Source organism: Salminus brasiliensis, chromosome 20 (assembly GCF_030463535.1).
Source record: "Salminus brasiliensis chromosome 20, fSalBra1.hap2, whole genome shotgun sequence".
Taxonomy (NCBI): Eukaryota; Metazoa; Chordata; class Actinopteri; order Characiformes; family Bryconidae; genus Salminus; species Salminus brasiliensis.
In genome coordinates, this window is record NC_132897.1 from 22,366,949 (window position 1) to 22,394,646 (window position 27,698).

The window sequence follows — 27,698 nt, forward strand, 5'->3', positions numbered from 1 at the left end:
AGAATTGCGTGTTTGGAAGCTTGGGTAGCCCGAGAGGTTCCCGTTACTGCTCACGGTGTGTGTTTAGGCCAGCTTCGGCTCGACTCCCTCGTTCGCGAGCTGGCCACCCGGCCGTTCAAGGATTCAGCAAGGCTCGCTCGCCGAGATAGACCCGCGCTCACGCAGCAGTGCCAGGTTTGGTCGGTCTAGACGTTTTTTGATTCTGCAGCTGGTCCCTCAGCTCTCTTCCCCCTCTTATTAGTAGCCTCAGCGCCGGTCCAGCGCGTCGCTAGTTCTCCCCTGGTTAGCCCAGGCTCTGCCTGCAGGTTCTCGTTAGTTTCCCCCGCCCCCCATTTGCCCGCCCCTCTCACAAGCTCAGCTCCCAGAGTCCCCCAGTCTCAGGTGTGTTTTGTTGTCGCCCTCTGGTTTGTCAGGTTTGTGTTGTGTTCACATGTGTTGCCCTGTAGCTGCTGCTGCTGCTTTTGCCTTATTTTGCCCCCTTGTATTATCTTGGGTTGTGTTAATAAACTACGTGCATTGGACCCATTTCTAAAGGATAAAGGATAAAGGATAAAGGTGCACGTATTCGTCACTGTACAGTGTGGACTGTACAGCGAAATGTGTCCTCCGCATTTAACCCATCTGGTAGTGAATACACACTCACACACACACACGTGTTAGGGGCAGTGAGTACACACACACACCCAGAGCGGGCAGCCAACTCCAGCGCCCGGGGAGCAGAGAGGGTAAAGGGCCTTGCTCAAGGGCCCAACAGTGGCAGCTTGCCGAGCCCGGGAATCGAACCCACAACCCTGTTATCGATATCCCGGCGCTCTAACCGCTGAGCCACCACTGCCCCTTTCTGCGAGTGTTCTTTGTGTCCGGCCTAACCTGCCATGACAGACCCCCAATACTGAACAGGGGCAATCAAATGATGCTTCTTCCACTGCCTCTCACTAGGAGTGGAGTTGCTTGGACATTCAAAGCTAAAAAGAATGTACCATAGTCAACTTATTTACACAGAAAAGTGCACATAACGGCCGTAAAATGGCACCGAATGCAAAAAAGGGCAAAAAAGATGGAGAAACCACCAAATGTGTAAAAACGCATCAGGTGCGACAAACGCACAAACCACGCTGCCAGAAAGTTACAAAAACGCACAGAATGCATTAAAACACATGTAGGGAAGTCCCTGGTAGTTGACTCCTCAGCAGCCCACACACAATAGAGATGGTCACTGAGCATGTTACTTACCTGGTGATCCTGGGAGAACGAGAGCGCTGGTGAGTGGGTCTTCTTCTAGGAGGCGACAAGATCCGTGGTTAACCTAGAGTGGGGAAGAGACACAACCAGTAACCCCAGGATAGTGCAAATAGTTATCGTTGCTTATCTTACCGGTATACATCAACATAGCCATAAACAAGACGTGCAAATAATACTGGTATAGAAGAGCGTAAATACTGTCTGTATGTTATCGTTCGTATCGTCATTGTTTATGTGATGACCCCTGTAGTAGACACAGCTAACATGCTTCAAGCGTACCCGTTGTAAATGATTGATTATGTAAGTTTATGTACTTGTGTCGTTTAGAATCTGCTGAATCCTTGCCAGATCTAACCCTCTCTTTATTCCTGATGTGAAGACCCGCAGGGAGAGCTGTTATGGCAAAGCTCAGTTCTGTGGGGTGTTCAGAAAGGTTCTGAGACTATACGATAGGTCTCTAATCATTAAATGAATGGATGAGAGTAAGTGTAAAGATCATCACTCTTTATGTTTATTAAACACAACAAAGACAGGCTTCCAACTCCAGTAACACTACATTGGTGATTTAGGTGAAAATATTATATACAACTATTTCATAAAATATAATTGGCCATAAATTGCAACTTATTAAAAGATGACTTTTACAACAATATCTTAAAAAAAAAAAAAAAAAAGCTAAATGAATGAATTTAAATGTGTGATATTTGATATTTACCTTCTATAAGACGTGCTATCTGTATTCAAGTCAATGTATCTGTATTCAAAAGTCTACATTTATTATATTTGTGTGTAAAATTGTTATAGTTTGTGTGAAATACTGTTACCGTTCCCCTGACAACCCTTTTGATCGTCATACTGAATCAAATGAAGTGCTTTAGAGTGAATCGCCATGAAGCAGTGTCACCATTCTCACAGCTGAGCGCGTTCTGGCCAGTGTGATGTCATAATGGTTCTGATTCTGGTCGTCATGGTGATGTGAATAAAAAGCCTGCGTCAAGGCTGGAAGACCACAGACAGGGAGACGTCGAGATGGAGGACAGAGGGGAACTGACCTCCAGCTCCAGAATGTAAAACTTCTACATTTTCTTGATGGATATTCTTTTCTATTTCTGCATCTTGTGCATTCTGCTTGAACAACACCAACTCTGCTGCTCTGTTGCGTCTTTGTTTGTGTGCAGGAGTAGACTTGGGTGTTATTTTAGGGCCTTCATGGTTCTAGTGGTCGCGCTGGACGCTGTGTTCATGGGTCTGGAAACAGACCGTGAACTTAAAGCTGCGTATTCAGCGTTGTTCGAGGTGAGTGAACTGAAGAAATTCCACGTAACCTAATTTTACAACATTTATATAGATGAGAGAGGGAAGGAGGGCAGAGAGCATGTATGTATGTATGTGTGTGTGTGTGTGTGAGAGAGACTGGATCACAGTGCGTTTATTGTGCTTAATCTGTTCCTCAGGGGGCTGATGTGTTTTACCTGGTGGTCTTCATCTTGGAGTTCATGGTGAAGGTGTACACGGAGCCGTGCGGTTTCTGGGGAAGTGGAGCCAACATCTGCAACACCGGGTTCCTGCTGCTGTCGCTGATCTCCAGGGCAGACGGGTCATACTGGGTCTTCCGGATCCTCAGGGCTTTCCGGATCCTGAGTATCGTCTTTATCATCCCCAGTATCCAGGTAAAGTGCATGATGGGAATGAGGGGTAGACAGTAGAAAGTTACTCAAACAAAAGCAGAATAACCTCGGGAGGTGTTTAAATGAGGTGTCCACAAACATTTGGACATAAAGTGTATAATAGCGCTTGTTTTCCACAATTCTAGGTTATTGATTGTTATCACGTGCCATTAAAAAAACAGAAGACACATTTCCGATACTCTAACGTTATGATGTGCTGTTTTCCAGGACCTGGTCTTGATCCTGTTCCAAGGCCTGAAGACGGCCGCGTACGTGACGGCCATGATTTTCTTCATCTTGCTCGTCTTTGCCGTCGCCGGAGTGCAGCATTTCGGAACCGCGGACCCCGAGAACTGGGGGGATATGGGTGTTGCGTTGCTCTCCACCTTGAGCGTAGTCACAGTGAGTCAAACACAGCCGCATTTACAGATACTGAACATCCAGAAAATACACACGTCTACATACGCTCACGGAGCACATTATTAGGAGCCAACTTGGACATCTGCTCATTCATGCCAGAAATGTACACGCACGCACTAGGCAAGAGACTTTTACACTCGCCTTTTCACAACAATCCACACATTTCACATTAGTTCATTTAGGGGATGAACTTTATTTCCACCATTATTACCATTAACGTTATTGCTCTATTGTAGATTTCAGGCTGGCTGGAACACCAGGACAGACTTCATAGTCTAGGGATTGCCTACAGCGAGCTGTTTTTCATCATCCTGATCCTGATAGGCAACTTCATGTTCCTTAACATGTTCACGGGATTGGTCATGGTAAGTCTCTCTTTTGTGGAGTTCTTTGACTTGTCTTTTACAGTCATTTGTTGTCTAGAACGTCTAAGGTCCAGATACCCAGATTAAGCCAAAGCATAGACAGAAGAGCCTTTTTAACAGTGAAGCATCAGTGATGATGCAGTTTAGTTCAAGACGATTCACTGTCATCTTAGAATATTCTAAATGAAAACATGCTCTTTAATGCTTGAGGCGTCGAACACATCGTTGGAGGAGAAGAAGAGTCTTTCAAAGGGTTTTTTTTTTTTTTGTTCCGAAACTAATCGTATGTTCTGAGAAAAGTAGCTTTAGTCTTTATCATCATTCATGAACTGTTTATTCTCTCTAATTTCAAACAGCAAACATCTAAGCAAATAAAGATGCAGAAGATGGAAGAGGAAGATCTGCAGAAAAAGAGGATGCAGAGAAAGCGAAAGGAGCAGCTGCTTCAGAGTCCGGTAAGTCATTCAGTCATTGAGCTGAAATTTTTTTTTTTAAATCCTTTCCACAAGTGTTTCTTTTCTACAATGATGTGTCTAAACTGTAGCGCTGTTTCCATCTCCTACAGGCAGAGTATTTTCACCAGCTCAGACTGAAATATCAACAGTCTGACAGCGCTGACTTCCTCGAACCGAAAGAGGTCTGCACGAGCTTGACGTGGATCAACCTGTATCTGACCACGTTAGAGAAGCAGGAGGAAGACATGAGAAAGTAGGCAATTGGAGAGCGCACGCACACACACACACACACACACTCATTCAGGTTTAATAGATGTTTTGTTTTTTTAAAGTGAGGATTTGTTTGGATCTTTGATATTTTAGGAGGTAAAACTGTATCTATTCTATTATAGTGATCTGATAAAACAGTGGAAATGAACTCTGAACAATACAACACCAGATAAACTGCACTAGATGTGTAAATTACCCCACAACCCTGCACCCACTCTGCTCTGATAGAATACATCCATGTTTATACACTCCAACCCCCTCACTCTGATAGGTTGTAGGCATGTTTATAACCCCGCCCACCTCAATGCATCCATTTATTAATCATCTTTACAGTGTGATAAAAAAAAAACTACATCACCTCCAGCCCGTGTAGATGTGTGACTTTATGGTGCTAACATTATCATGTGTGTGTGTGTAGGCTGAAGCAGATCTCTGACGATGCTCTTCGTATCCAGCGTGAACTCCTGGAGCTGGACTTGGAAGAGCAGCGAGGAAGAGCAGCGAGGAATGTCCCTGCTGGATCAAAGCCAGGACTCCAGAAACGCAAAGCTAAAAGCGCTTGGCGTTTGGTAATGGCTGCAAAAAAGTTTGCTAAACAACACCGTAGCAAACGCCACTGAAGCAGCAGCAGCATCTTCTTAACAAATCCCGTAGAACAGCATAGAACCATGTGACACAGCTCAAGTTCCACCAACATTGTCACCAAGCAGCTTTAAAGAGCATAGCAACCACGTACAACTGCATAGCAATGATGTGAAACAGCGGAGCAATACCCTAGCGAGCGCATTCCATCCACTTCTGAGACCAAAGCAACTGCTTGGCAACAGCATTGCAACTGCCTCTGGGTGAGTGTAATGTGACCTCACTAGCGGGTAAGGAGCTATGAGCTGGTGCGGAAGGTTGAGAGATAGCAGCTGTATATAGTATATAGTTCTGTTCGCCTTCGCTCGCAGTTTAGGCTGAAGGCTCTGGACATTGAGGGTCTGTCTTGGCTGACACGCCTCTTCAATGTAGCATGAATCCTGGGAGCAGTGTCTCTGGATTGGCGAACCGGGGTAGTGGTTCCCAGCCTCTCTGAGAAAGTCTTTTCCAGGGTACCTCCAGGATTTGATCCTGCCCGTGGAACAGCAGACCAGCTCTTCGCTCTCCGTCAGGTAGTTGAAGGAACATGAGGATTTGCCGCCCCGGTCTTCATGCGTTTTCTACGCTTGGAGAAGGCTTATGATCGTGTTCCCCGAAACATCCTGCGGGAGGAGCTCCAGGAGCACGGGCTTGGCGGGTTTGCTAACGCGAGCCGCTCGTTCCTCGTACTCCCGGTGTCGGAGCTGTGTCTGCCTGGCTTCCACGTGCGGAGGCCTTCGGCGTGCGCTTGAACTGTTTACCGGGCATCAGCGACTTTGGATTAGACCCCGAGGATGACCCAGGACCCGCTGGATGGATTGTATTTCCTGGCTGGCCTGGAAGCATCTAGGGGTCCTGAAGAGGAGCTGGTAGAAGTGCCTGGGGACAGGGATGCCTGGGTGGCTTTGCTTGCCCTATTGCCTCTGCGGTCCTAAATTTGACTAAGCGGATCAGAAGATGAGAATAAGGAATCACAGATCTAATTCATGTGATTCATTCACAATACTTCTGGGCAGTATTAGGCTCTCGTCTATGTGTCCCTTAGTTATTTCTTTCATTGCATGCTTTTGTTGCGTGGTTTTGCTCTCCCGTGTCAACCAAAGGAGGATGGTTCCCCCTGTGAGTCTTGGTTCCTCTCAAGGTTTCTTCCTCTCCATCTGAGGGAGTTTTTCCTTGCCACTGTCGCCGTTGGCTTGCTCGCTTGGGGCTTGGACCCGGATGTCTGCTGATTTGTGACAATGCTTGTGCAGCTCTTAATGGCCTAACGACCGCATGGCAACCACCAAGAAACACCCTCGCAACCACATAGAAACACCAAAGCAGTTACAGAACCACCACCTAGGAATTGTTTCAGGAATTCCAGGAATTCTTTAGGAATCACTCAGTCACTATATTTATTAAAATTCAGTTATTGGACCATGAGGAACTGAAGGAAAATCGAGTGCCTTTTAGTCTTATTAATAGAACTCAAAATCATTATTAAAGACATTCTTACCATGTCAGTACCATGCTTACGGATTATAGGGAGTAAAGGGTCAATCCCGGGTCTGTTATTATTGAATCTTCTTATGCTGCCGCTGGGTTAAAATAGTCCGGAAGCATGGTATCGACTTTAATTGCTATGCTAACGACACCTGTACTTCCAACAAGACCATTTGTCTCCAGAACAGAACAGACTGTCTTAAAGACATAAAGAACTGGATGCCCCACAACTTACGGTTTGCTTAATCCAGGTAAAACAGAGGTATTACTTATTGATTCAAAGATGGGTAAATCTATTTATATTGCTCTAAATTTAGATGGATTCTCAGTCATAACCAGCACTACTGTAAGACACTTTAAATTCTGTCTATCTAATCTACTTCTTTTACAGGAGGTACATCAGTCTATTCAAACTCCAAAACACTTCTTCATTTTCTCCTTTCTTTTCTCTCCCCATGTGCCGAGCTGCTCCCTGCTAGCTGCTGACGCCAGACCATTTGTGGTTGGATGCTCCTGTCTACCCATGGGATCCTGTCCTGCTGTATAACCCCCCCCCCCAAATCGTGTTGCTGCTCTCCTCCTGACCCCTTGTGTTTTTCCCTCCTTTCTGTTTTCTCTCTCTCTCTTTTCCATGTAACGAGATGCTCAGTTCCAACTGTTCCATCCCGGTACCGCCAGACCTGTCTCTCCACCACCCTGCTGCCTGATGTGCTGCTCTGGGGCCCAGCATTGATCCCTCCTCACCTCACTGCATGACTATGCAGTGACTATGAAATAAATTTGAATTGAACTGAAAGGAGAATTGAGTTGTGTAAGGTCTTGGCTTTGGGTTTGTTCTTCAGCTGGGTTCATGTACACTGATATCAGTAAACACCGATTGTGGTGTTAGCTCAATAATGCTGGGAGAGTCTGCAATAGGCAGACACATGTTTGTGGTAAATATGGACACATTTCATCAATGCTCAAGCTATTACTTTACTGTAAATCTGTAGTGATGAAGTAGATCTAATATGGTAGTCCTGCGAGTCTCGAAAAAGTTCAAATAATGAAAGTAAAAATGTAAATACTTGGGTTCTTTGACTCACAAACTGAAAACAGGCTGATATTAAATAGTCATTTTACTCTCTTTAAACTCTCTGATTTATGATCTCACCAAACAGTTTATTAGGAACACCTCATGCAGTTCTCTTTATCAGCAGTGCAGGGTATAAAATCATGTAAAGACAGGCCAGCGGCTTCAGGTAATGTTCGTATCAACCTTCCCAATGAGGAGGAGTACTAAAAGTAATCTTTGTGATTTTCAGCATAGTGTGGTTGTGTTGGGGCTAAATGGGCTGGTTTTTGAGTTATTCTAGAACTGAGGAGATTTTCATGTGCAACAGTCTCTAGAGCTCACTCAGATTGGTGTGATAAAGAAAACCCATCCAGTGAGTCGCAGTTCTACAGATGGATACACACCTTGTTGAGGAGCTGAAGACTACAGTACAACTTTGTACAAGTGTGTGGAGCAGAAAAGCCTCTCAAACCGCACAACACGCTGAACTGTGAGGCAGATGCACTACAACAGCAGACGAGCGTGTCGGCTTCTACTTCTGACAGACACATAAAGCAGGCTTAGACCAGACTATCTACCAGACTATGGAGTTTGACATGTTTCAAATGTGGACGATTAAAAAACAAGTACATCATCCTGAGGGGCACACACCAAACATCCCTGCAATGTGCTGCATCATCATGCTTGTGTATTGATTTAGCTGTTTGTGCTCGGTCAGTCCGTTAAAAATAATAATAATAAATAAATAGACATAGATGACTCGATGCAAGAACGTTTATTCAAACAAGGCTACACTCAGGAAGAGGCAGCAAAGGTACAGTGACAAAGTAACGTGGGCAAAGCAAAGACACACACCTGAGGCCGGAGGGAATCCTGGAGCTAGGCTAGCGTACCGGGACTGAGAGGGAGGCGCAACGATAACCAAGACCTACAGGCAGCGCCTGGGGAAACTGGGGGAGAGCAAAGCTGCGCTCGTCAGGCGCTAGGGAACTTACGTGACGCGAGACCGAGAGCTGAGAGATCAGCTGCAGAACCCAAAAGGCAAAGACAAAACAGAGCTGGTAACGAGGCTCGCCCACGAACGGTACTACTAACGTGAACCTGCATAGAGAGGAAGCCTCTCTGAAGACCTCGTGGACTCTTGAACTCTGCCGCACTCGGTTAGCTCGGTTTACTTTCTGCAACCAGCACCACGAATACATCCACTTCTCGCCAAAGAGCGCCTAGCGCTCGCCCCTTATATACACCTCAGCCTCAGGTGAACCGTGTTACCAGAACAATGAGCATCAATCGAGCGCACCTGACATTAGCCAAAGTACGCGAAGTTAGACACGAACGTAAATACCAGAATAAGAGTCCTCATGAGAGTCTGCGGGCGCGGCGACGCGGACATGACAGCTGGGCGTTCAGGAACAGTATGTTGGCCTCAATTTCATCTGAGTGAGAACAAGACAAACGATTCGGCTCAAACAGAAAAAAGCATTTATTCATCCACTATAGTAAAGACAGTCAGCAGGAAAATAGATCTAAATAAAGCTACATCTTTGCTCAAACTTCGCTAGGGAGTATAGGTATGCGTCTGCAACTGGGGGGGGTGGGGGTCCGTACATGTGGGTGTAGGGGTGTGTACGTGTATGCATGTGTGTGTATTCGCGTGTATTTACGAACGCGCGCGTCTGGCGCGCCGAGAACAAAGGAGAGGTGTGAGGAGCGGCGGAGCTTTAGCGACTCTCTTTTGTAACCCAATGATGTGTGAATGATCTCAAAAGGTGCGAGGCTTTATCCAACCCACGTGGCAGAGTGGAACAAAAGCCAAGCCCTCGGAGGGCGAGAAGAATCCACGAGCAATAGTAACCACGCAGCTCAGGCTAGAGAAGCGCGTCCACAGCTCCGCGAGGGGATCTAGCAGTGAGTTGGTCTAAAATAAGGCTTCTTAAGGGTCAGAGTCCCTTTAGATCAAAGCTCACCAAAGTCATTCGAAATCAAATGCTACAACCAAGTTAGTCGCGTGAGATAGGAGGACAAGAAAAGGAGAAGATCGCAAAAGTAACTCGTGTGCCCGCGAGGAGAGCGCGAGACAACAGGGCTGATCAAACGCTGTACTTCCTTTAATCTAATCAGCGTAAACAACAACAACAATCCTACAATCTAGTGGATCACTGTTTCCAAGAGCACCGACATCCAATAATCTACTGAGTGCCTCCAACACCGCCCCGATTCACAGTCTTACTTTTAGAGGAGAGTCCGGCTCGCAGCTCGAGGAATTTCTCGTCTCCTGAAGGTCTCAGGCGTGCGGTCCGTAGTCGGAGGTTAAATCCCTGATCCCTCGTAGTTTGTCCCGGGGATGATTCTGGAGCTCCGGCCGTCAGCGATGTTCCGAGGTCAGCTGTTTTGGTGACAGATGAGGAAACTTGGCTAGCATCCAACACAATAAGTGGCCCCCTTCTCTTGCGGCTACCACCAAGTGGGCGACGTGCCAGAAAAAGGGAACAATGGGTGGTCGAGGGATTTAAAGGTTTCACCTGGGTGACGTAGTACTGTAGGTACGCCCGGTTCTGTACAGTATCGGAAGGGAGCCCCCTATCTGTGGAGGCAGAGCACTGACACGTTTCAAATGTCTGGATTATTTGCACGTTATGATCCAGCTCGTCAGGAGCCGGTCCACGGTTTACGAGCTAAATGCACAGCTGCCTGCGTTTGCTAGAGACAGGCCCATTTTCCTAAAACAACAAACAAAAGCCCATTGCTCCTAAACTACACGCCGGAGTTGGAACAACTACTCTACAGACGCTGGTAACACACTGCTCAGAGAACACTGCACGCTTTAGAGGAGAAGCCTGCGTGTTTTCCCTGCTGCAGCCTGGTGTAGAGCTCCGTACATCAACATGGACCTCAGGGTTTACAGTAGTTCTATGTAAAAATGCAATAGATCTAATTGCTGTTCGTTGTCCATAGCAACACAAAGTACAGCAACATAACTATTATACAGGAGATGTAGAACATGGACTTTAAAGGGACTTGAAAGATGTGCAGCTCTTCCTCCAGGGGGAATTGTTGCTCATCTGTCTGGGACGCCGGGACTGGGGAGAAGAATTCGAGTGATTGCACAAAGAAATGGAGTTGTTGTTTTGTGGGCTGGTTCTTCAGCAGAGTGTGATGTAGAAATGAAAGGGTGGTTTATAGCTGTGCAGCACACAGTTCAGCCTCGGGCGATTCCGAGCCGCCGCCCACATACGGCCCAAATAACGACTTCCGCCTCGTTTGGTTCACGTGTTTGGTTCTTTTCATGTGTATCGGTTCGTGATTCATGTTTGGTTCATTGTGTCGATTCAGTGTCTCGTTTCATGTTCACGTGTTTCGCCTGAGGCTGGGGGTACTTCAGGAGCCTCGACGCTTCGTTCGAGGTCGAGAATTGCGTGTTTGGAAGCTTGGGTAGCCCGAGAGGTTCCCGTTACTGCTCACGGTGTGTGTTTAGGCCAGCTTCGGCTCGACTCCCTCGTTCGCGAGCTGGCCACCCGGCCGTTCAAGGATTCAGCAAGGCTCGCTCGCCGAGATAGACCCGCGCTCACGCAGCAGTGCCAGGTTTGGTCGGCCTAGACGTTTTTTGATTCTGCAGCTGGTCCCTCAGCTCTCTTCCCCCTCTTATTAGTAGCCTCAGCGCCGGTCCAGCGCGTCGCTAGTTCTCCCCTGGTTAGCCCAGGCTCTGCCTGCAGGTTCTCGTTAGTTTCCCCCGCCCCCCATTTGCCCGCCCCTCTCACAAGCTCAGCTCCCAGAGTCCCCCAGTCTCAGGTGTGTTTTGTTGTCGCCCTCTGGTTTGTCAGGTTTGTGTTGTGTTCACATGTGTTGCCCTGTAGCTGCTGCTGCTGCTTTTGCCTTATTTTGCCCCCTTGTATTATCTTGGGTTGTGTTAATAAACTACGTGCATTGGACCCATTTCTGCGAGTGTTCTTTGTGTCCGGCCTAACCTGCCATGACAGACCCCCAATACTGAACAGGGGCAATCAAATGATGCTTCTTCCACTGCCTCTTACTAGGAGTGGAGTTGCTTGGACATTCAAAGCTAAAAAGAACGTACCATAGTCAACTTATTTACACAGAAAAGTGCACATAACGGCCGTAAAATGGCACCGAATGCAAAAAAGGGCAAAAAAGATGGAGAAACCACCAAATGTGTAAAAACGCATCAGGTGCGACAAACGCACAAACCACGCTGCCAGAAAGTTACAAAAACGCACAGAATGCATTAAAACACATGTAGGGAAGTCCCTGGTAGTTGACTCCTCAGCAGCCCACACACAATAGAGATGGTCACTGAGCATGTTACTTACCTGGTGATCCTGGGAGAACGAGAGCGCTGGTGAGTGGGTCTTCTTCTAGGAGGCGACAAGATCCGTGGTTAACCTAGAGTGGGGAAGAGACACAACCAGTAACCCCAGGATAGTGCAAATAGTTATCGTTGCTTATCTTACCGGTATACATCAACATAGCCATAAACAAGACGTGTAAATAATACTGGTATAGAAGAGCGTAAATACTGTCTGTATGTTATCGTTCGTATCGTCATTGTTTATGTGATGACCCCTGTAGTAGACACAGCTAACATGCTTCAAGCGTACCCGTTGTAAATGATTGATCATGTAAGCTTATGTACTTGTGTCGTTTAGAATCTGCTGAATCCTTGCCAGATCTAACCCTCTCTTTATTCCTGATGTGAAGACCCGCAGGGAGAGCTGTTATGGCAAAGCTCAGTTCTGTGGGGTGTTCAGAAAGGTTCTGAGACTATACGATAGGTCTCTAATCATTAAATGAATGGATGAGAGTAAGTGTAAAGATCATCACTCTTTATGTTTATTAAACACAACAAAGACAGGCTTCCAACTCCAGTAACACTACATAGGTGATTTAGGTGAAAATATTATATATAACTATTTCATAAAATATAATTGGCCATAAATTGCAACTTATTAAAAGATGACATTTACAACAATATCTTAAAAAAAAAAAAAAAAAGCTAAATGAATGAATTTAAATGTGTGATATTTGATATTTACCTTCTATAAGACGTGCTATCTGTATTCAAGTCAATGTATCTGTATTCAAAAGTCTACATTTATTATATTTGTGTGTAAAATTGTTATAGTTTGTGTGAAATACTGTTACCGTTCCCCTGACAACCCTTTTGATCGTCATACTGAATCAAATGAAGTGCTTTAGAGTGAATCGCCATGAAGCAGTGTCACCATTCTCACAGCTGAGCGCGTTCTGGCCAGTGTGATGTCATAATGGTTCTGATTCTGGTCGTCATGGTGATGTGAATAAAAAGCCTGCGTCAAGGCTGGAAGACCACAGACAGGGAGACGTCGAGATGGAGGACAGAGGGGAACTGACCTCCAGCTCCAGAATGTAAAACTTCTACATTTTCTTGATGGATATTCTTTTCTATTTCTGCATCTTGTGCATTCTGCTTGAACAACACCAACTCTGCTGCTCTGTTGCGTCTTTGTTTGTGTGCAGGAGTAGACTTGGGTGTTATTTTAGGGCCTTCATGGTTCTAGTGGTCGCGCTGGACGCTGTGTTCATGGGTCTGGAAACAGACCGTGAACTTAAAGCTGCGTATACAGCGTTGTTCGAGGTGAGTGAACTGAAGAAATTCCACGTAACCTAATTTTACAACATTTATATAGATGAGAGAGGGAAGGAGGGCAGAGAGCATGTATGTATGTGTGTGTGTGTGTGAGAGAGACTGGATCACAGTGCGTTTATTGTGCTTAATCTGTTCCTCAGGGGGCTGATGTGTTTTACCTGGTGGTCTTCATCTTGGAGTTCATGGTGAAGGTGTACACGGAGCCGTGCGGTTTCTGGGGAAGTGGAGCCAACATCTGCAACACCGGGTTCCTGCTGCTGTCGCTGATCTCCAGGGCAGACGGGTCATACTGGGTCTTCCGGATCCTCAGGGCTTTCCGGATCCTGAGAATCGTCTTTATCATCCCCAGTATCCAGGTAAAGTGCATGATGGGAATGAGGGGTAGACAGTAGAAAGTTACTCAAACAAAAGCAGAATAACCTCGGGAGGTGTTTAAATGAGGTGTCCACAAACATTTGGACATAAAGTGTATAATAGCGCTTGTTTTCCACAATTCTAGGTTATTGATTGTTATCACGTGCCATTAAGAAAACAGAAGACACATTTCCGATACTCTAATGTTATGATGTGCTGTTTTCCAGGACCTGGTCTTGATCCTGTTCCAAGGCCTGAAGACGGCCGCGTATGTGACGGCCATGATTTTCTTCATCTTGCTCGTCTTTGCCGTCGCCGGAGTGCAGCATTTCGGAACCGCGGACCCCGAGAACTGGGGGGATATGGGTGTTGCGTTGCTCTCCACCTTGAGCGTAGTCACAGTGAGTCAAACACAGCCGCATTTACAGATACTGAACATCCAGAAAATACACACGTCTACATACGCTCACGGAGCACATTATTAGGAGCCAACTTGGACATCTGCTCATTCATGCCAGAAATGTACACGCACGCACTAGGCAAGAGACTTTCACACTCGCCTTTTCACAACAATCCACACATTTCACATTAGTTCAACTAGGGGATGAACTTTATTTCCACCATTATTACCATTAACGTTATTGCTCTATTGTAGATTTCAGGCTGGCTGGAACACCAGGACAGACTTCATAGTCTAGGGATTGCCTACAGCGAGCTGTTTTTCATCATCCTGATCCTGATAGGCAACTTCATGTTCCTTAACATGTTCACGGGATTGGTCATGGTAAGTCTCTCTTTTGTGGAGTTCTTTGACTTGTCTTTTACAGTCATTTGTTGTCTAGAACGTCTAAGGTCCAGATACCCAGATTAAGCCAAAGCATAGACAGAAGAGCCTTTTTAACAGTGAAGCATCAGTGATGATGCAGTTTAGTTCAAGACGATTCACTGTCATCTTAGAATATTCTGAGTGAAAACATGCTCTTTAATGCTTGAGGCGTCGAACACATCGTTGGAGGAGAAGAAGAGTCTTTCAAAGGGTTTTTTTTTTTTTGTTCCGAAACGAAACGTATGTTCTGAGAAAAGTAGCTTTAGTCTTTATCATCATTCATGAACTGTTTATTCTCTCTAATTTCAAACAGCAAACATCTAAGCAAATAAAGATGCAGAAGATGGAAGAGGAAGATCTGCAGAAAAAGAGGATGCAGAGAAAGCGAAAGGAGCAGCTGCTTCAGAGTCCGGTAAGTCATTCAGTCATTGAGCTGAAATTTTTTTTTTTAAATCCTTTCCACAAGTGTTTCTTTTCTACAATGATGTGTCTAAACTGTAGCGCTGTTTCCATCTCCTACAGGCAGAGTATTTTCACCAGCTCAGACTGAAATATCAACAGTCTGACAGCGCTGACTTCCTCGAACCGAAAGAGGTCTGCACGAGCTTGACGTGGATCAACCTGTATCTGACCACGTTAGAGAAGCAGGAGGAAGACATGAGAAAGTAGGCAATTGGAGAGCGCGCACACACACACACACACACACTCATTCAGGTTTAATAGATGTTTTGTTTTTTAAAGTGAGGATTTGTTTGGATCTTTGATATTTTAGGAGGTAAAACTGTATCTATTCTATTATAGTGATCTGATAAAACAGTGGAAATGAACTCTGAACAATACAACACCAGATAAACTGCACTAGATGTGTAAATTACCCCACAACCCTGCACCCACTCTGCTATGATAGAATACATCCATGTTTATACACTCCACCCCCTCACTCTGATAGGTTGTAGGCATGTGTATAACCCCGCCCACCTCAACGCATCCATTTATTAATCATCTTTACAGTGTGATAAAAAAAAAACTACATCACCTCCAGCCCGTGTAGATGTGTGACTTTATGGTGTTAACATTATCATGTGTGTGTGTGTGTGTGTGTGTAGGCTGAAGCAGATCTCTGACGATGCTCTTCGTATCCAGCGTGAACTCCTGGAGCTGGACTTGGAAGAGCAGCGAGGAAGAGCAGCGAGGAATGTCCCTGCTGGATCAAAGCCAGGACTCCAGAAACGCAAAGCTAAAAGCGCTTGGCGTTTGGTAATGGCTGCAAAAAAGTTTGCTAAACAACACCGTAGCAAACGCCACTGAAGCAGCAGCAGCATCTTCTTAACAAATCCCGTAGAACAGCATAGAACCATGTGACACAGCTCAAGTTCCACCAACATTGTCACCAAGCAGCTTTAAAGAGCATAGCAACCACGTACAACTGCATAGCAATGATGTGAAACAGCAGAGCAATACCCTAGCGAGCGCATTCCATCCACTTCTGAGACCAAAGCAACTGCTTGGCAACAGCATTGCAACTGCCTCTGGGTGAGTGTAATGTGACCTCACTAGCGGGTAAGGAGCTATGAGCTGGTGCGGAAGGTTGAGAGATAGCAGCTGTATATAGTATATAGTTCTGTTCGCCTTCGCTCGCAGTCTAGGCTGAAGGCTCTGGACATTGAGGGTCTGTCTTGGCTGACACGCCTCTTCAATGTAGCATGAATCCTGGGAGCAGTGTCTCTGGATTGGCGAACCGGGGTGGTGGTTCCCAGCCTCTCTGAGAAAGTCTTTTCCAGGGTACCTCCAGGATTTGATCCTGCCCGTGGAACAGCAGACCAGCTCTTCTCTCTCCGTCAGGTAGTTGAAGGAACATGAGGATTTGCCGCCCCGGTCTTCATGCGTTTTCTACGCTTGGAGAAGGCTTATGATCGTGTTCCCCAAAACATCCTGCGGGAGGAGCTCTAGGAGCACGGGCTTGGCGGGTTTGCTAACGCGAGCCGCTCGTTCCTCGTACTCCCGGTGTCGGAGCTGTGTCTGCCTGGCTTCCACGTGCGGAGGCCTTCGGCGTGCGCTTGAACTGTTTACCGGGCATCAGCGACTTTGGATTAGACCCCGAGGATGACCCAGGACCCGCTGGATGGATTGTATTTCCTGGCTGGCCTGGAAGCATCTAGGGGTCCTGAAGAGGAGCTGGTAGAAGTGCCTGGGGACAGGGATGCCTGGGTGGCTTTGCTTGCCCTATTGCCTCTGCGGTCCTAAATTGGACTAAGCGGATCAGAAGATGAGAATAAGGAATCACACATCTAATTCATGTGATTCATTCACAATACTTCTGGGCAGTATTAGGCTCTCGTCTATGTGTCCCTTAGTTATTTCTTTCATTGCATGCTTTTGTTGCGTGGTTTTGCTCTCCCGTGTCAACCAAAGGAGGATGGTTCCCCCTGTGAGTCTTGGTTCCTCTCAAGGTTTCTTCCTCTCCATCTGAGGGAGTTTTTCCTTGCCACTGTCGCCGTTGGCTTGCTCGCTTGGGGCTTGGACCCGGATGTCTGCTGATTTGTGACAATGCTTGTGCAGCTCTTAATGGCCTAACGACCGCATGGCAACCACCAAGAAACACCCTCGCAACCACATAGAAACACCAAAGCAGTTACAGAACCACCACCTAGGAATTGTTTCAGGAATTCCAGGAATTCTTTAGGAATCACTCAGTCACTATATTTATTAAAATTCAGTTATTGGACCATGAGGAACTGAAGGAAAATCGAGTGCCTTTTAGTCTTATTAATAGAACTCAAAATCATTATTAAAGACATTCTTACCATGTCAGTACCATGCTTACGGATTATAGGGAGTAAAGGGTCAATCCCGGGTCTGTTATTATTGAATCTTCTTATGCTGCCGCTGGGTTAAAATAGTCCGGAAGCATGGTATCGACTTTAATTGCTATGCTAACGACACCTGTACTTCCAACAAGACCATTTGTCTCCAGAACAGAACAGACTGTCTTAAAGACATAAAGAACTGGATGCCCCACAACTTACGGTTTGCTTAATCCAGGTAAAACAGAGGTATTACTTATTGATTCAAAGATGGGTAAATCTATTTATATTGCTCTAAATTTAGATGGATTCTCAGTCATAACCAGCACTACTGTAAGACACTTTAAATTCTGTCTATCTAATCTACTTCTTTTACAGGAGGTACATCAGTCTATTCAAACTCCAAAACACTTCTTCATTTTCTCCTTTCTTTTCTCTCCCCATGTGCCGAGCTGCTCCCTGCTAGCTGCTGACGCCAGACCATTTGTGGTTGGATGCTCCTGTCTACCCATGGGATCCTGTCCTGCTGTATAACCCCCCCCCCCAAATCGTGTTGCTGCTCTCCTCCTGACCCCTTGTGTTTTTCCCTCCTTTCTGTTTTCTCTCTCTCTCTTTTCCATGTAACGAGATGCTCAGTTCCAACTGTTCCATCCCGGTACCGCCAGACCTGTCTCTCCACCACCCTGCTGCCTGATGTGCTGCTCTGGGGCCCAGCATTGATCCCTCCTCACCTCACTGCATGACTATGCAGTGACTATGAAATAAATTTGAATTGAACTGAAAGGAGAATTGAGTTGTGTAAGGTCTTGGCTTTGGGTTTGTTCTTCAGCTGGGTTCATGTACACTGATATCAGTAAACACCGATTGTGGTGTTAGCTCAATAATGCTGGGAGAGTCTGCAATAGGCAGACACATGTTTGTGGTAAATATGAACACATTTCATCAATGCTCAAGCTATTACTTTACTGTAAATCTGTAGTGATGAAGTAGATCTAATATGGTAGTCCTGCGAGTCTCGAAAAAGTTCAAATAATGAAAGTAAAAATGTAAATACTTGGGTTCTTTGACTCACAAACTGAAAACAGGCTGATATTAAATAGTCATTTTACTCTCTTTAAACTCTCTGATTTATGATCTCACCAAACAGTTTATTAGGAACACCTCATGCAGTTCTCTTTATCAGCAGTGCAGGGTATAAAATCATGTAAAGACAGGCCAGCGGCTTCAGGTAATGTTCGTATCAACCTTCCCAATGAGGAGGAGTACTAAAAGTAATCTTTGTGATTTTCAGCATAGTGTGGTTGTGTTGGGGCTAAATGGGCTGGTTTTTGAGTTATTCTAGAACTGAGGAGATTTTCATGTGCAACAGTCTCTAGAGCTCACTCAGATTGGTGTGATAAAGAAAACCCATCCAGTGAGTCGCAGTTCTACAGATGGATACACACCTTGTTGAGGAGCTGAAGACTACAGTACAACTTTGTACAAGTGTGTGGAGCAGAAAAGCCTCTCAAACCGCACAACACGCTGAACTGTGAGGCAGATGCACTACAACAGCAGACGAGCGTGTCGGCTTCTACTTCTGACAGACACATAAAGCAGGCTTAGACCAGACTATCTACCAGACTATGGAGTTTGACATGTTTCAAATGTGGACGATTAAAAAACAAGTACATCATCCTGAGGGGCACACACCAAACATCCCTGCAATGTGCTGCATCATCATGCTTGTGTATTGATTTAGCTGTTTGTGCTCGGTCAGTCCGTTAAAAATAATAATAATAAATAAATAGACATAGATGACTCGATGCAAGAACGTTTATTCAAACAAGGCTACACTCAGGAAGAGGCAGCAAAGGTACAGTGACAAAGTAACGTGGGCAAAGCCAAGACACACACCTGAGGCCGGAGGGAATCCTGGAGCTAGGCTAGCGTACCGGGACTGAGAGGGAGGCGCAACGATAACCAAGACCTACAGGCAGCGCCTGGGGAAACTGGGGGAGAGCAAAGCTGCGCTCGTCAGGCGCTAGGGAACTTACGTGACGCGAGACCGAGAGCTGAGAGATCAGCTGCAGAACCCAAAAGGCAAAGACAAAACAGAGCTGGTAACGAGGCTCGCCCACGAACGGTACTACTAACGTGAACCTGCATAGAGAGGAAGCCTCTCTGAAGACCTCGTGGACTCTTGAACTCTGCCGCACTCGGTTAGCTCGGTTTACTTTCTGCAACCAGCACCACGAATACATCCACTTCTCGCCAAAGAGCGCCTAGCGCTCGCCCCTTATATACACCTCAGCCTCAGGTGAACCGTGTTACCAGAACAATGAGCATCAATCGAGCGCACCTGACATTAGCCAAAGTACGCGAAGTTAGACACGAACGTAAATACCAGAATAAGAGTCCTCATGAGAGTCTGCGGGCGCGGCGACGCGGACATGACAGCTGGGCGTTCAGGAACAGTATGTTGGCCTCAATTTCATCTGAGTGAGAACAAGACAAACGATTCGGCTCAAACAGAAAAAAGCATTTATTCATCCACTATAGTAAAGACAGTCAGCAGGAAAATAGATCTAAATAAAGCTACATCTTTGCTCAAACTTCGCTAGGGAGTATAGGTATGCGTCTGCAACTGGGGGGGGTGGGGGTCCGTACATGTGGGTGTAGGGGTGTGTACGTGTATGCATGTGTGTGTATTCGCGTGTATTTACGAACGCGCGCGTCTGGCGCGCCGAGAACAAAGGAGAGGTGTGAGGAGCGGCGGAGCTTTAGCGACTCTCTTTTGTAACCCAATGATGTGTGAATGATCTCAAAAGGTGCGAGGCTTTATCCAACTCACGTGGCAGAGTGGAACAAAAGCCAAGCCCTCGGAGGGCGAGAAGAATCCACGAGCAATAGTAACCACGCAGCTCAGGCTAGAGAAGCGCGTCCACAGCTCCGCGAGGGGATCTAGCAGTGAGTTGGTCTAAAATAAGGCTTCTTAAGGGTCAGAGTCCCTTTAGATCAAAGCTCACCAAAGTCATTCGAAATCAAATGCTACAACCAAGTTAGTCGCGTGAGATAGGAGGACAAGAAAAGGAGAAGATCGCAAAAGTAACTCGTGTGCCCGCGAGGAGAGCGCGAGACAACAGGGCTGATCAAACGCTGTACTTCCTTTAATCTAATCAGCGTAAACAACAACAACAATCCTACAATCTAGTGGATCACTGTTTCCAAGAGCACCAACATCCAATAATCTACTGAGTGCCTCCAACACCGCCCCGATTCACAGTCTTACTTTTAGAGGAGAGTCCGGCTCGCAGCTCGAGGAATTTCTCGTCTCCTGAAGGTCTCAGGCGTGCGGTCCGTAGTCGGAGGTTAAATCCCTGATCCCTCGTAGTTTGTCCCGGGGATGATTCTGGAGCTCCGGCCGTCAGCGATGTTCCGAGGTCAGCTGTTTTGGTGACAGATGAGGAAACTTGGCTAGCATCCAACACAATAACGCGTTGAAATGGGTGGCCCCCTTCTCTTGCGGCTACCACCAAGTGGGCGACGTGCCAGAAAAAGGGAACAATGGGTGGTCGAGGGATTTAAAGGTTTCACCTGGGTGACGTAGTACTGTAGGTACGCCCGGTTCTGTACAGTATCGGAAGGGAGCCCCCTATCTGTGGAGGCAGAGCACTGACACGTTTAAAATGTCTGGATTATTTGCACGTTATGATCCAGCTCGTCAGGAGCCGGTCCACGGTTTACGAGCTAAATGCACAGCTGCCTGCGTTTGCTAGAGACAGGCCCATTTTCCTAAAACAACAAACAAAAGCCCATTGCTCCTAAATTCCACGCCGGAGTTGGAACAACTACTCTACAGACGCTGGTAACACACTGCTCAGAGAACACTGCACGCTTTAGAGGAGAAGCCTGCGTGTTTTCCCTGCTGCAGCCTGGTGTAGAGCTCCGTACATCAACATGGACCTCAGGGTTTACAGTAGTTCTATGTAAAAATGCAATAGATCTAATTGCTGTTCGTTGTCCATAGCAACACAAAGTACAGCAACATAACTATTATACAGGAGATGTAGAACATGGACTTTAAAGGGACTTGAAAGATGTGCAGCTCTTCCTCCAGGGGGAATTGTTGCTCATCTGTCTGGGACGCCGGGACTGGGGAGAAGAATTCGAGTGATTGCACAAAGAAATGGAGTTGTTGTTTTGTGGGCTGGTTCTTCAGCAGAGTGTGATGTAGAAATGAAAGGGTGGTTTATAGCTGTGCAGCACACAGTTCAGCCTCGGGCGATTCCGAGCCGCCGCCCACATACGGCCCAAATAACGACTTCCGCCTCGTTTGGTTCACGTGTTTTGTTCTTTTCATGTGTATCGGTTCGTGATTCATGTTTGGTTCATTGTGTCGATTCAGTGTCTCGTTTCATGTTCACGTGTTTCGCCTGAGGCTGGGGGTACTTCAGGAGCCTCGACGCTTCGTTCGAGGTCGAGAATTGCGTGTTTGGAAGCTTGGGTAGCCCGAGAGGTTCCCGTTACTGCTCACGGTGTGTGTTTAGGCCAGCTTCGGCTCGACTCCCTCGTTCGCGAGCTGGCCACCCGGCCGTTCAAGGATTCAGCAAGGCTCGCTCGCCGAGATAGACCCGCGCTCACGCAGCAGTGCCAGGTTTGGTCGGCCTAGACGTTTTTTGATTCTGCAGCTGGTCCCTCAGCTCTCTTCCCCCTCTTATTAGTAGCCTCAGCGCCGGTCCAGCGCGTCGCTAGTTCTCCCCTGGTTAGCCCAGGCTCTGCCTGCAGGTTCTCGTTAGTTTCCCCCGCCCCCCATTTGCCCGCCCCTCTCACAAGCTCAGCTCCCAGAGTCCCCCAGTCTCAGGTGTGTTTTGTTGTCGCCCTCTGGTTTGTCAGGTTTGTGTTGTGTTCACATGTGTTGCCCTGTAGCTGCTGCTGCTGCTTTTGCCTTATTTTGCCCCCTTGTATTATCTTGGGTTGTGTTAATAAACTACGTGCATTGGACCCATTTCTAAAGGATAAAGGATAAAGGATAAAGGTGCACGTATTCGTCACTGTACAGTGTGGACTGTACAGCGAAATGTGTCCTCCGCATTTAACCCATCTGGTAGTGAATACACACTCACACACACACACGTGTTAGGGGCAGTGAGTACACACACACACCCAGAGCGGGCAGCCAACTCCAGCGCCCGGGGAGCAGAGAGGGTAAAGGGCCTTGCTCAAGGGCCCAACAGTGGCAGCTTGCCGAGCCCGGGAATCGAACCCACAACCCTGTTATCGATATCCCGGCGCTCTAACCGCTGAGCCACCACTGCCCCTTTCTGCGAGTGTTCTTTGTGTCCGGCCTAACCTGCCATGACAGACCCCCAATACTGAACAGGGGCAATCAAATGATGCTTCTTCCACTGCCTCTCACTAGGAGTGGAGTTGCTTGGACATTCAAAGCTAAAAAGAATGTACCATAGTCAACTTATTTACACAGAAAAGTGCACATAACGGCCGTAAAATGGCACCGAATGCAAAAAAGGGCAAAAAAGATGGAGAAACCACCAAATGTGTAAAAACGCATCAGGTGCGACAAACGCACAAACCACGCTGCCAGAAAGTTACAAAAACGCACAGAATGCATTAAAACACATGTAGGGAAGTCCCTGGTAGTTGACTCCTCAGCAGCCCACACACAATAGAGATGGTCACTGAGCATGTTACTTACCTGGTGATCCTGGGAGAACGAGAGCGCTGGTGAGTGGGTCTTCTTCTAGGAGGCGACAAGATCCGTGGTTAACCTAGAGTGGGGAAGAGACACAACCAGTAACCCCAGGATAGTGCAAATAGTTATCGTTGCTTATCTTACCGGTATACATCAACATAGCCATAAACAAGACGTGCAAATAATACTGGTATAGAAGAGCGTAAATACTGTCTGTATGTTATCGTTCGTATCGTCATTGTTTATGTGATGACCCCTGTAGTAGACACAGCTAACATGCTTCAAGCGTACCCGTTGTAAATGATTGATTATGTAAGTTTATGTACTTGTGTCGTTTAGAATCTGCTGAATCCTTGCCAGATCTAACCCTCTCTTTATTCCTGATGTGAAGACCCGCAGGGAGAGCTGTTATGGCAAAGCTCAGTTCTGTGGGGTGTTCAGAAAGGTTCTGAGACTATACGATAGGTCTCTAATCATTAAATGAATGGATGAGAGTAAGTGTAAAGATCATCACTCTTTATGTTTATTAAACACAACAAAGACAGGCTTCCAACTCCAGTAACACTACATTGGTGATTTAGGTGAAAATATTATATACAACTATTTCATAAAATATAATTGGCCATAAATTGCAACTTATTAAAAGATGACTTTTACAACAATATCTTAAAAAAAAAAAAAAAAAAGCTAAATGAATGAATTTAAATGTGTGATATTTGATATTTACCTTCTATAAGACGTGCTATCTGTATTCAAGTCAATGTATCTGTATTCAAAAGTCTACATTTATTATATTTGTGTGTAAAATTGTTATAGTTTGTGTGAAATACTGTTACCGTTCCCCTGACAACCCTTTTGATCGTCATACTGAATCAAATGAAGTGCTTTAGAGTGAATCGCCATGAAGCAGTGTCACCATTCTCACAGCTGAGCGCGTTCTGGCCAGTGTGATGTCATAATGGTTCTGATTCTGGTCGTCATGGTGATGTGAATAAAAAGCCTGCGTCAAGGCTGGAAGACCACAGACAGGGAGACGTCGAGATGGAGGACAGAGGGGAACTGACCTCCAGCTCCAGAATGTAAAACTTCTACATTTTCTTGATGGATATTCTTTTCTATTTCTGCATCTTGTGCATTCTGCTTGAACAACACCAACTCTGCTGCTCTGTTGCGTCTTTGTTTGTGTGCAGGAGTAGACTTGGGTGTTATTTTAGGGCCTTCATGGTTCTAGTGGTCGCGCTGGACGCTGTGTTCATGGGTCTGGAAACAGACCGTGAACTTAAAGCTGCGTATTCAGCGTTGTTCGAGGTGAGTGAACTGAAGAAATTCCACGTAACCTAATTTTACAACATTTATATAGATGAGAGAGGGAAGGAGGGCAGAGAGCATGTATGTATGTATGTGTGTGTGTGTGTGTGAGAGAGACTGGATCACAGTGCGTTTATTGTGCTTAATCTGTTCCTCAGGGGGCTGATGTGTTTTACCTGGTGGTCTTCATCTTGGAGTTCATGGTGAAGGTGTACACGGAGCCGTGCGGTTTCTGGGGAAGTGGAGCCAACATCTGCAACACCGGGTTCCTGCTGCTGTCGCTGATCTCCAGGGCAGACGGGTCATACTGGGTCTTCCGGATCCTCAGGGCTTTCCGGATCCTGAGAATCGTCTTTATCATCCCCAGTATCCAGGTAAAGTGCATGATGGGAATGAGGGGTAGACAGTAGAAAGTTACTCAAACAAAAGCAGAATAACCTCGGGAGGTGTTTAAATGAGGTGTCCACAAACATTTGGACATAAAGTGTATAATAGCGCTTGTTTTCCACAATTCTAGGTTATTGATTGTTATCACGTGCCATTAAAAAAACAGAAGACACATTTCCGATACTCTAACGTTATGATGTGCTGTTTTCCAGGACCTGGTCTTGATCCTGTTCCAAGGCCTGAAGACGGCCGCGTACGTGACGGCCATGATTTTCTTCATCTTGCTCGTCTTTGCCGTCGCCGGAGTGCAGCATTTCGGAACCGCGGACCCCGAGAACTGGGGGGATATGGGTGTTGCGTTGCTCTCCACCTTGAGCGTAGTCACAGTGAGTCAAACACAGCCGCATTTACAGATACTGAACATCCAGAAAATACACACGTCTACATACGCTCACGGAGCACATTATTAGGAGCCAACTTGGACATCTGCTCATTCATGCCAGAAATGTACACGCACGCACTAGGCAAGAGACTTTTACACTCGCCTTTTCACAACAATCCACACATTTCACATTAGTTCATTTAGGGGATGAACTTTATTTCCACCATTATTACCATTAACGTTATTGCTCTATTGTAGATTTCAGGCTGGCTGGAACACCAGGACAGACTTCATAGTCTAGGGATTGCCTACAGCGAGCTGTTTTTCATCATCCTGATCCTGATAGGCAACTTCATGTTCCTTAACATGTTCACGGGATTGGTCATGGTAAGTCTCTCTTTTGTGGAGTTCTTTGACTTGTCTTTTACAGTCATTTGTTGTCTAGAACGTCTAAGGTCCAGATACCCAGATTAAGCCAAAGCATAGACAGAAGAGCCTTTTTAACAGTGAAGCATCAGTGATGATGCAGTTTAGTTCAAGACGATTCACTGTCATCTTAGAATATTCTAAATGAAAACATGCTCTTTAATGCTTGAGGCGTCGAACACATCGTTGGAGGAGAAGAAGAGTCTTTCAAAGGGTTTTTTTTTTTTTTGTTCCGAAACTAATCGTATGTTCTGAGAAAAGTAGCTTTAGTCTTTATCATCATTCATGAACTGTTTATTCTCTCTAATTTCAAACAGCAAACATCTAAGCAAATAAAGATGCAGAAGATGGAAGAGGAAGATCTGCAGAAAAAGAGGATGCAGAGAAAGCGAAAGGAGCAGCTGCTTCAGAGTCCGGTAAGTCATTCAGTCATTGAGCTGAAATTTTTTTTTTTAAATCCTTTCCACAAGTGTTTCTTTTCTACAATGATGTGTCTAAACTGTAGCGCTGTTTCCATCTCCTACAGGCAGAGTATTTTCACCAGCTCAGACTGAAATATCAACAGTCTGACAGCGCTGACTTCCTCGAACCGAAAGAGGTCTGCACGAGCTTGACGTGGATCAACCTGTATCTGACCACGTTAGAGAAGCAGGAGGAAGACATGAGAAAGTAGGCAATTGGAGAGCGCACGCACACACACACACACACACACTCATTCAGGTTTAATAGATGTTTTGTTTTTTTAAAGTGAGGATTTGTTTGGATCTTTGATATTTTAGGAGGTAAAACTGTATCTATTCTATTATAGTGATCTGATAAAACAGTGGAAATGAACTCTGAACAATACAACACCAGATAAACTGCACTAGATGTGTAAATTACCCCACAACCCTGCACCCACTCTGCTCTGATAGAATACATCCATGTTTATACACTCCAACCCCCTCACTCTGATAGGTTGTAGGCATGTTTATAACCCCGCCCACCTCAATGCATCCATTTATTAATCATCTTTACAGTGTGATAAAAAAAAAACTACATCACCTCCAGCCCGTGTAGATGTGTGACTTTATGGTGCTAACATTATCATGTGTGTGTGTGTAGGCTGAAGCAGATCTCTGACGATGCTCTTCGTATCCAGCGTGAACTCCTGGAGCTGGACTTGGAAGAGCAGCGAGGAAGAGCAGCGAGGAATGTCCCTGCTGGATCAAAGCCAGGACTCCAGAAACGCAAAGCTAAAAGCGCTTGGCGTTTGGTAATGGCTGCAAAAAAGTTTGCTAAACAACACCGTAGCAAACGCCACTGAAGCAGCAGCAGCATCTTCTTAACAAATCCCGTAGAACAGCATAGAACCATGTGACACAGCTCAAGTTCCACCAACATTGTCACCAAGCAGCTTTAAAGAGCATAGCAACCACGTACAACTGCATAGCAATGATGTGAAACAGCGGAGCAATACCCTAGCGAGCGCATTCCATCCACTTCTGAGACCAAAGCAACTGCTTGGCAACAGCATTGCAACTGCCTCTGGGTGAGTGTAATGTGACCTCACTAGCGGGTAAGGAGCTATGAGCTGGTGCGGAAGGTTGAGAGATAGCAGCTGTATATAGTATATAGTTCTGTTCGCCTTCGCTCGCAGTTTAGGCTGAAGGCTCTGGACATTGAGGGTCTGTCTTGGCTGACACGCCTCTTCAATGTAGCATGAATCCTGGGAGCAGTGTCTCTGGATTGGCGAACCGGGGTAGTGGTTCCCAGCCTCTCTGAGAAAGTCTTTTCCAGGGTACCTCCAGGATTTGATCCTGCCCGTGGAACAGCAGACCAGCTCTTCGCTCTCCGTCAGGTAGTTGAAGGAACATGAGGATTTGCCGCCCCGGTCTTCATGCGTTTTCTACGCTTGGAGAAGGCTTATGATCGTGTTCCCCGAAACATCCTGCGGGAGGAGCTCCAGGAGCACGGGCTTGGCGGGTTTGCTAACGCGAGCCGCTCGTTCCTCGTACTCCCGGTGTCGGAGCTGTGTCTGCCTGGCTTCCACGTGCGGAGGCCTTCGGCGTGCGCTTGAACTGTTTACCGGGCATCAGCGACTTTGGATTAGACCCCGAGGATGACCCAGGACCCGCTGGATGGATTGTATTTCCTGGCTGGCCTGGAAGCATCTAGGGGTCCTGAAGAGGAGCTGGTAGAAGTGCCTGGGGACAGGGATGCCTGGGTGGCTTTGCTTGCCCTATTGCCTCTGCGGTCCTAAATTTGACTAAGCGGATCAGAAGATGAGAATAAGGAATCACAGATCTAATTCATGTGA

The 27,698-nt window shown here is 46.3% G+C and overlaps 3 protein-coding genes across 3 annotated transcripts; all 3 read left to right on the top strand.

Annotated features, from left to right (window-relative positions):
- Positions 1 to 2,248: 2,248 nt before the first annotated feature.
- Positions 2,249 to 4,406, top strand: LOC140542377 (cation channel sperm-associated protein 3-like). Its single transcript, XM_072665327.1, has 7 exons — positions 2,249 to 2,309; positions 2,421 to 2,538; positions 2,697 to 2,912; positions 3,138 to 3,311; positions 3,566 to 3,694; positions 4,051 to 4,149; positions 4,260 to 4,406. The coding sequence occupies exons 1-7, from the start codon at positions 2,272 to 2,274 to the stop codon at positions 4,404 to 4,406; spliced, it is 921 nt and encodes a 306-aa protein (XP_072521428.1). The 5' UTR covers positions 2,249 to 2,271.
- Positions 4,407 to 12,918: 8,512 nt separating this feature from the next.
- On the top strand, positions 12,919 to 15,069 carry LOC140542379 (cation channel sperm-associated protein 3-like). Its single transcript, XM_072665328.1, has 7 exons — positions 12,919 to 12,979; positions 13,091 to 13,208; positions 13,361 to 13,576; positions 13,802 to 13,975; positions 14,230 to 14,358; positions 14,714 to 14,812; positions 14,923 to 15,069. The coding sequence occupies exons 1-7, from the start codon at positions 12,942 to 12,944 to the stop codon at positions 15,067 to 15,069; spliced, it is 921 nt and encodes a 306-aa protein (XP_072521429.1). The 5' UTR covers positions 12,919 to 12,941.
- An 8,845-nt stretch (positions 15,070 to 23,914) lies between these two features.
- On the top strand, positions 23,915 to 26,072 carry LOC140542380 (cation channel sperm-associated protein 3-like). Its single transcript, XM_072665329.1, has 7 exons — positions 23,915 to 23,975; positions 24,087 to 24,204; positions 24,363 to 24,578; positions 24,804 to 24,977; positions 25,232 to 25,360; positions 25,717 to 25,815; positions 25,926 to 26,072. Exons 1-7 carry the CDS (start codon positions 23,938 to 23,940, stop codon positions 26,070 to 26,072), a joined length of 921 nt encoding a protein of 306 aa, XP_072521430.1. The 5' UTR covers positions 23,915 to 23,937.
- Positions 26,073 to 27,698: the final 1,626 nt, after the last annotated feature.

Excerpts from the sequence above, each read along its gene's own strand:
- LOC140542377 (XM_072665327.1), top strand. The coding sequence starts at position 2,272 with ATGGAGGACAGAGGGGAACTGACCTCCAGCTCCAGAAT. Across the intron at positions 2,310-2,420 it reads CTGACCTCCAGCTCCAGAAT|GAGTAGACTTGGGTGTTATT; the intron begins GTAAAACTTCTA and ends GTTTGTGTGCAG. Across the intron at positions 2,913-3,137 it reads TTATCATCCCCAGTATCCAG|GACCTGGTCTTGATCCTGTT; the intron begins GTAAAGTGCATG and ends GCTGTTTTCCAG.
- LOC140542379 (XM_072665328.1), top strand. The coding sequence starts at position 12,942 with ATGGAGGACAGAGGGGAACTGACCTCCAGCTCCAGAAT. Across the intron at positions 12,980-13,090 it reads CTGACCTCCAGCTCCAGAAT|GAGTAGACTTGGGTGTTATT; the intron begins GTAAAACTTCTA and ends GTTTGTGTGCAG. Across the intron at positions 13,976-14,229 it reads CCACCTTGAGCGTAGTCACA|ATTTCAGGCTGGCTGGAACA; the intron begins GTGAGTCAAACA and ends GCTCTATTGTAG.
- LOC140542380 (XM_072665329.1), top strand. The coding sequence starts at position 23,938 with ATGGAGGACAGAGGGGAACTGACCTCCAGCTCCAGAAT. Across the intron at positions 24,978-25,231 it reads CCACCTTGAGCGTAGTCACA|ATTTCAGGCTGGCTGGAACA; the intron begins GTGAGTCAAACA and ends GCTCTATTGTAG. Across the intron at positions 25,816-25,925 it reads AGCAGCTGCTTCAGAGTCCG|GCAGAGTATTTTCACCAGCT; the intron begins GTAAGTCATTCA and ends CATCTCCTACAG.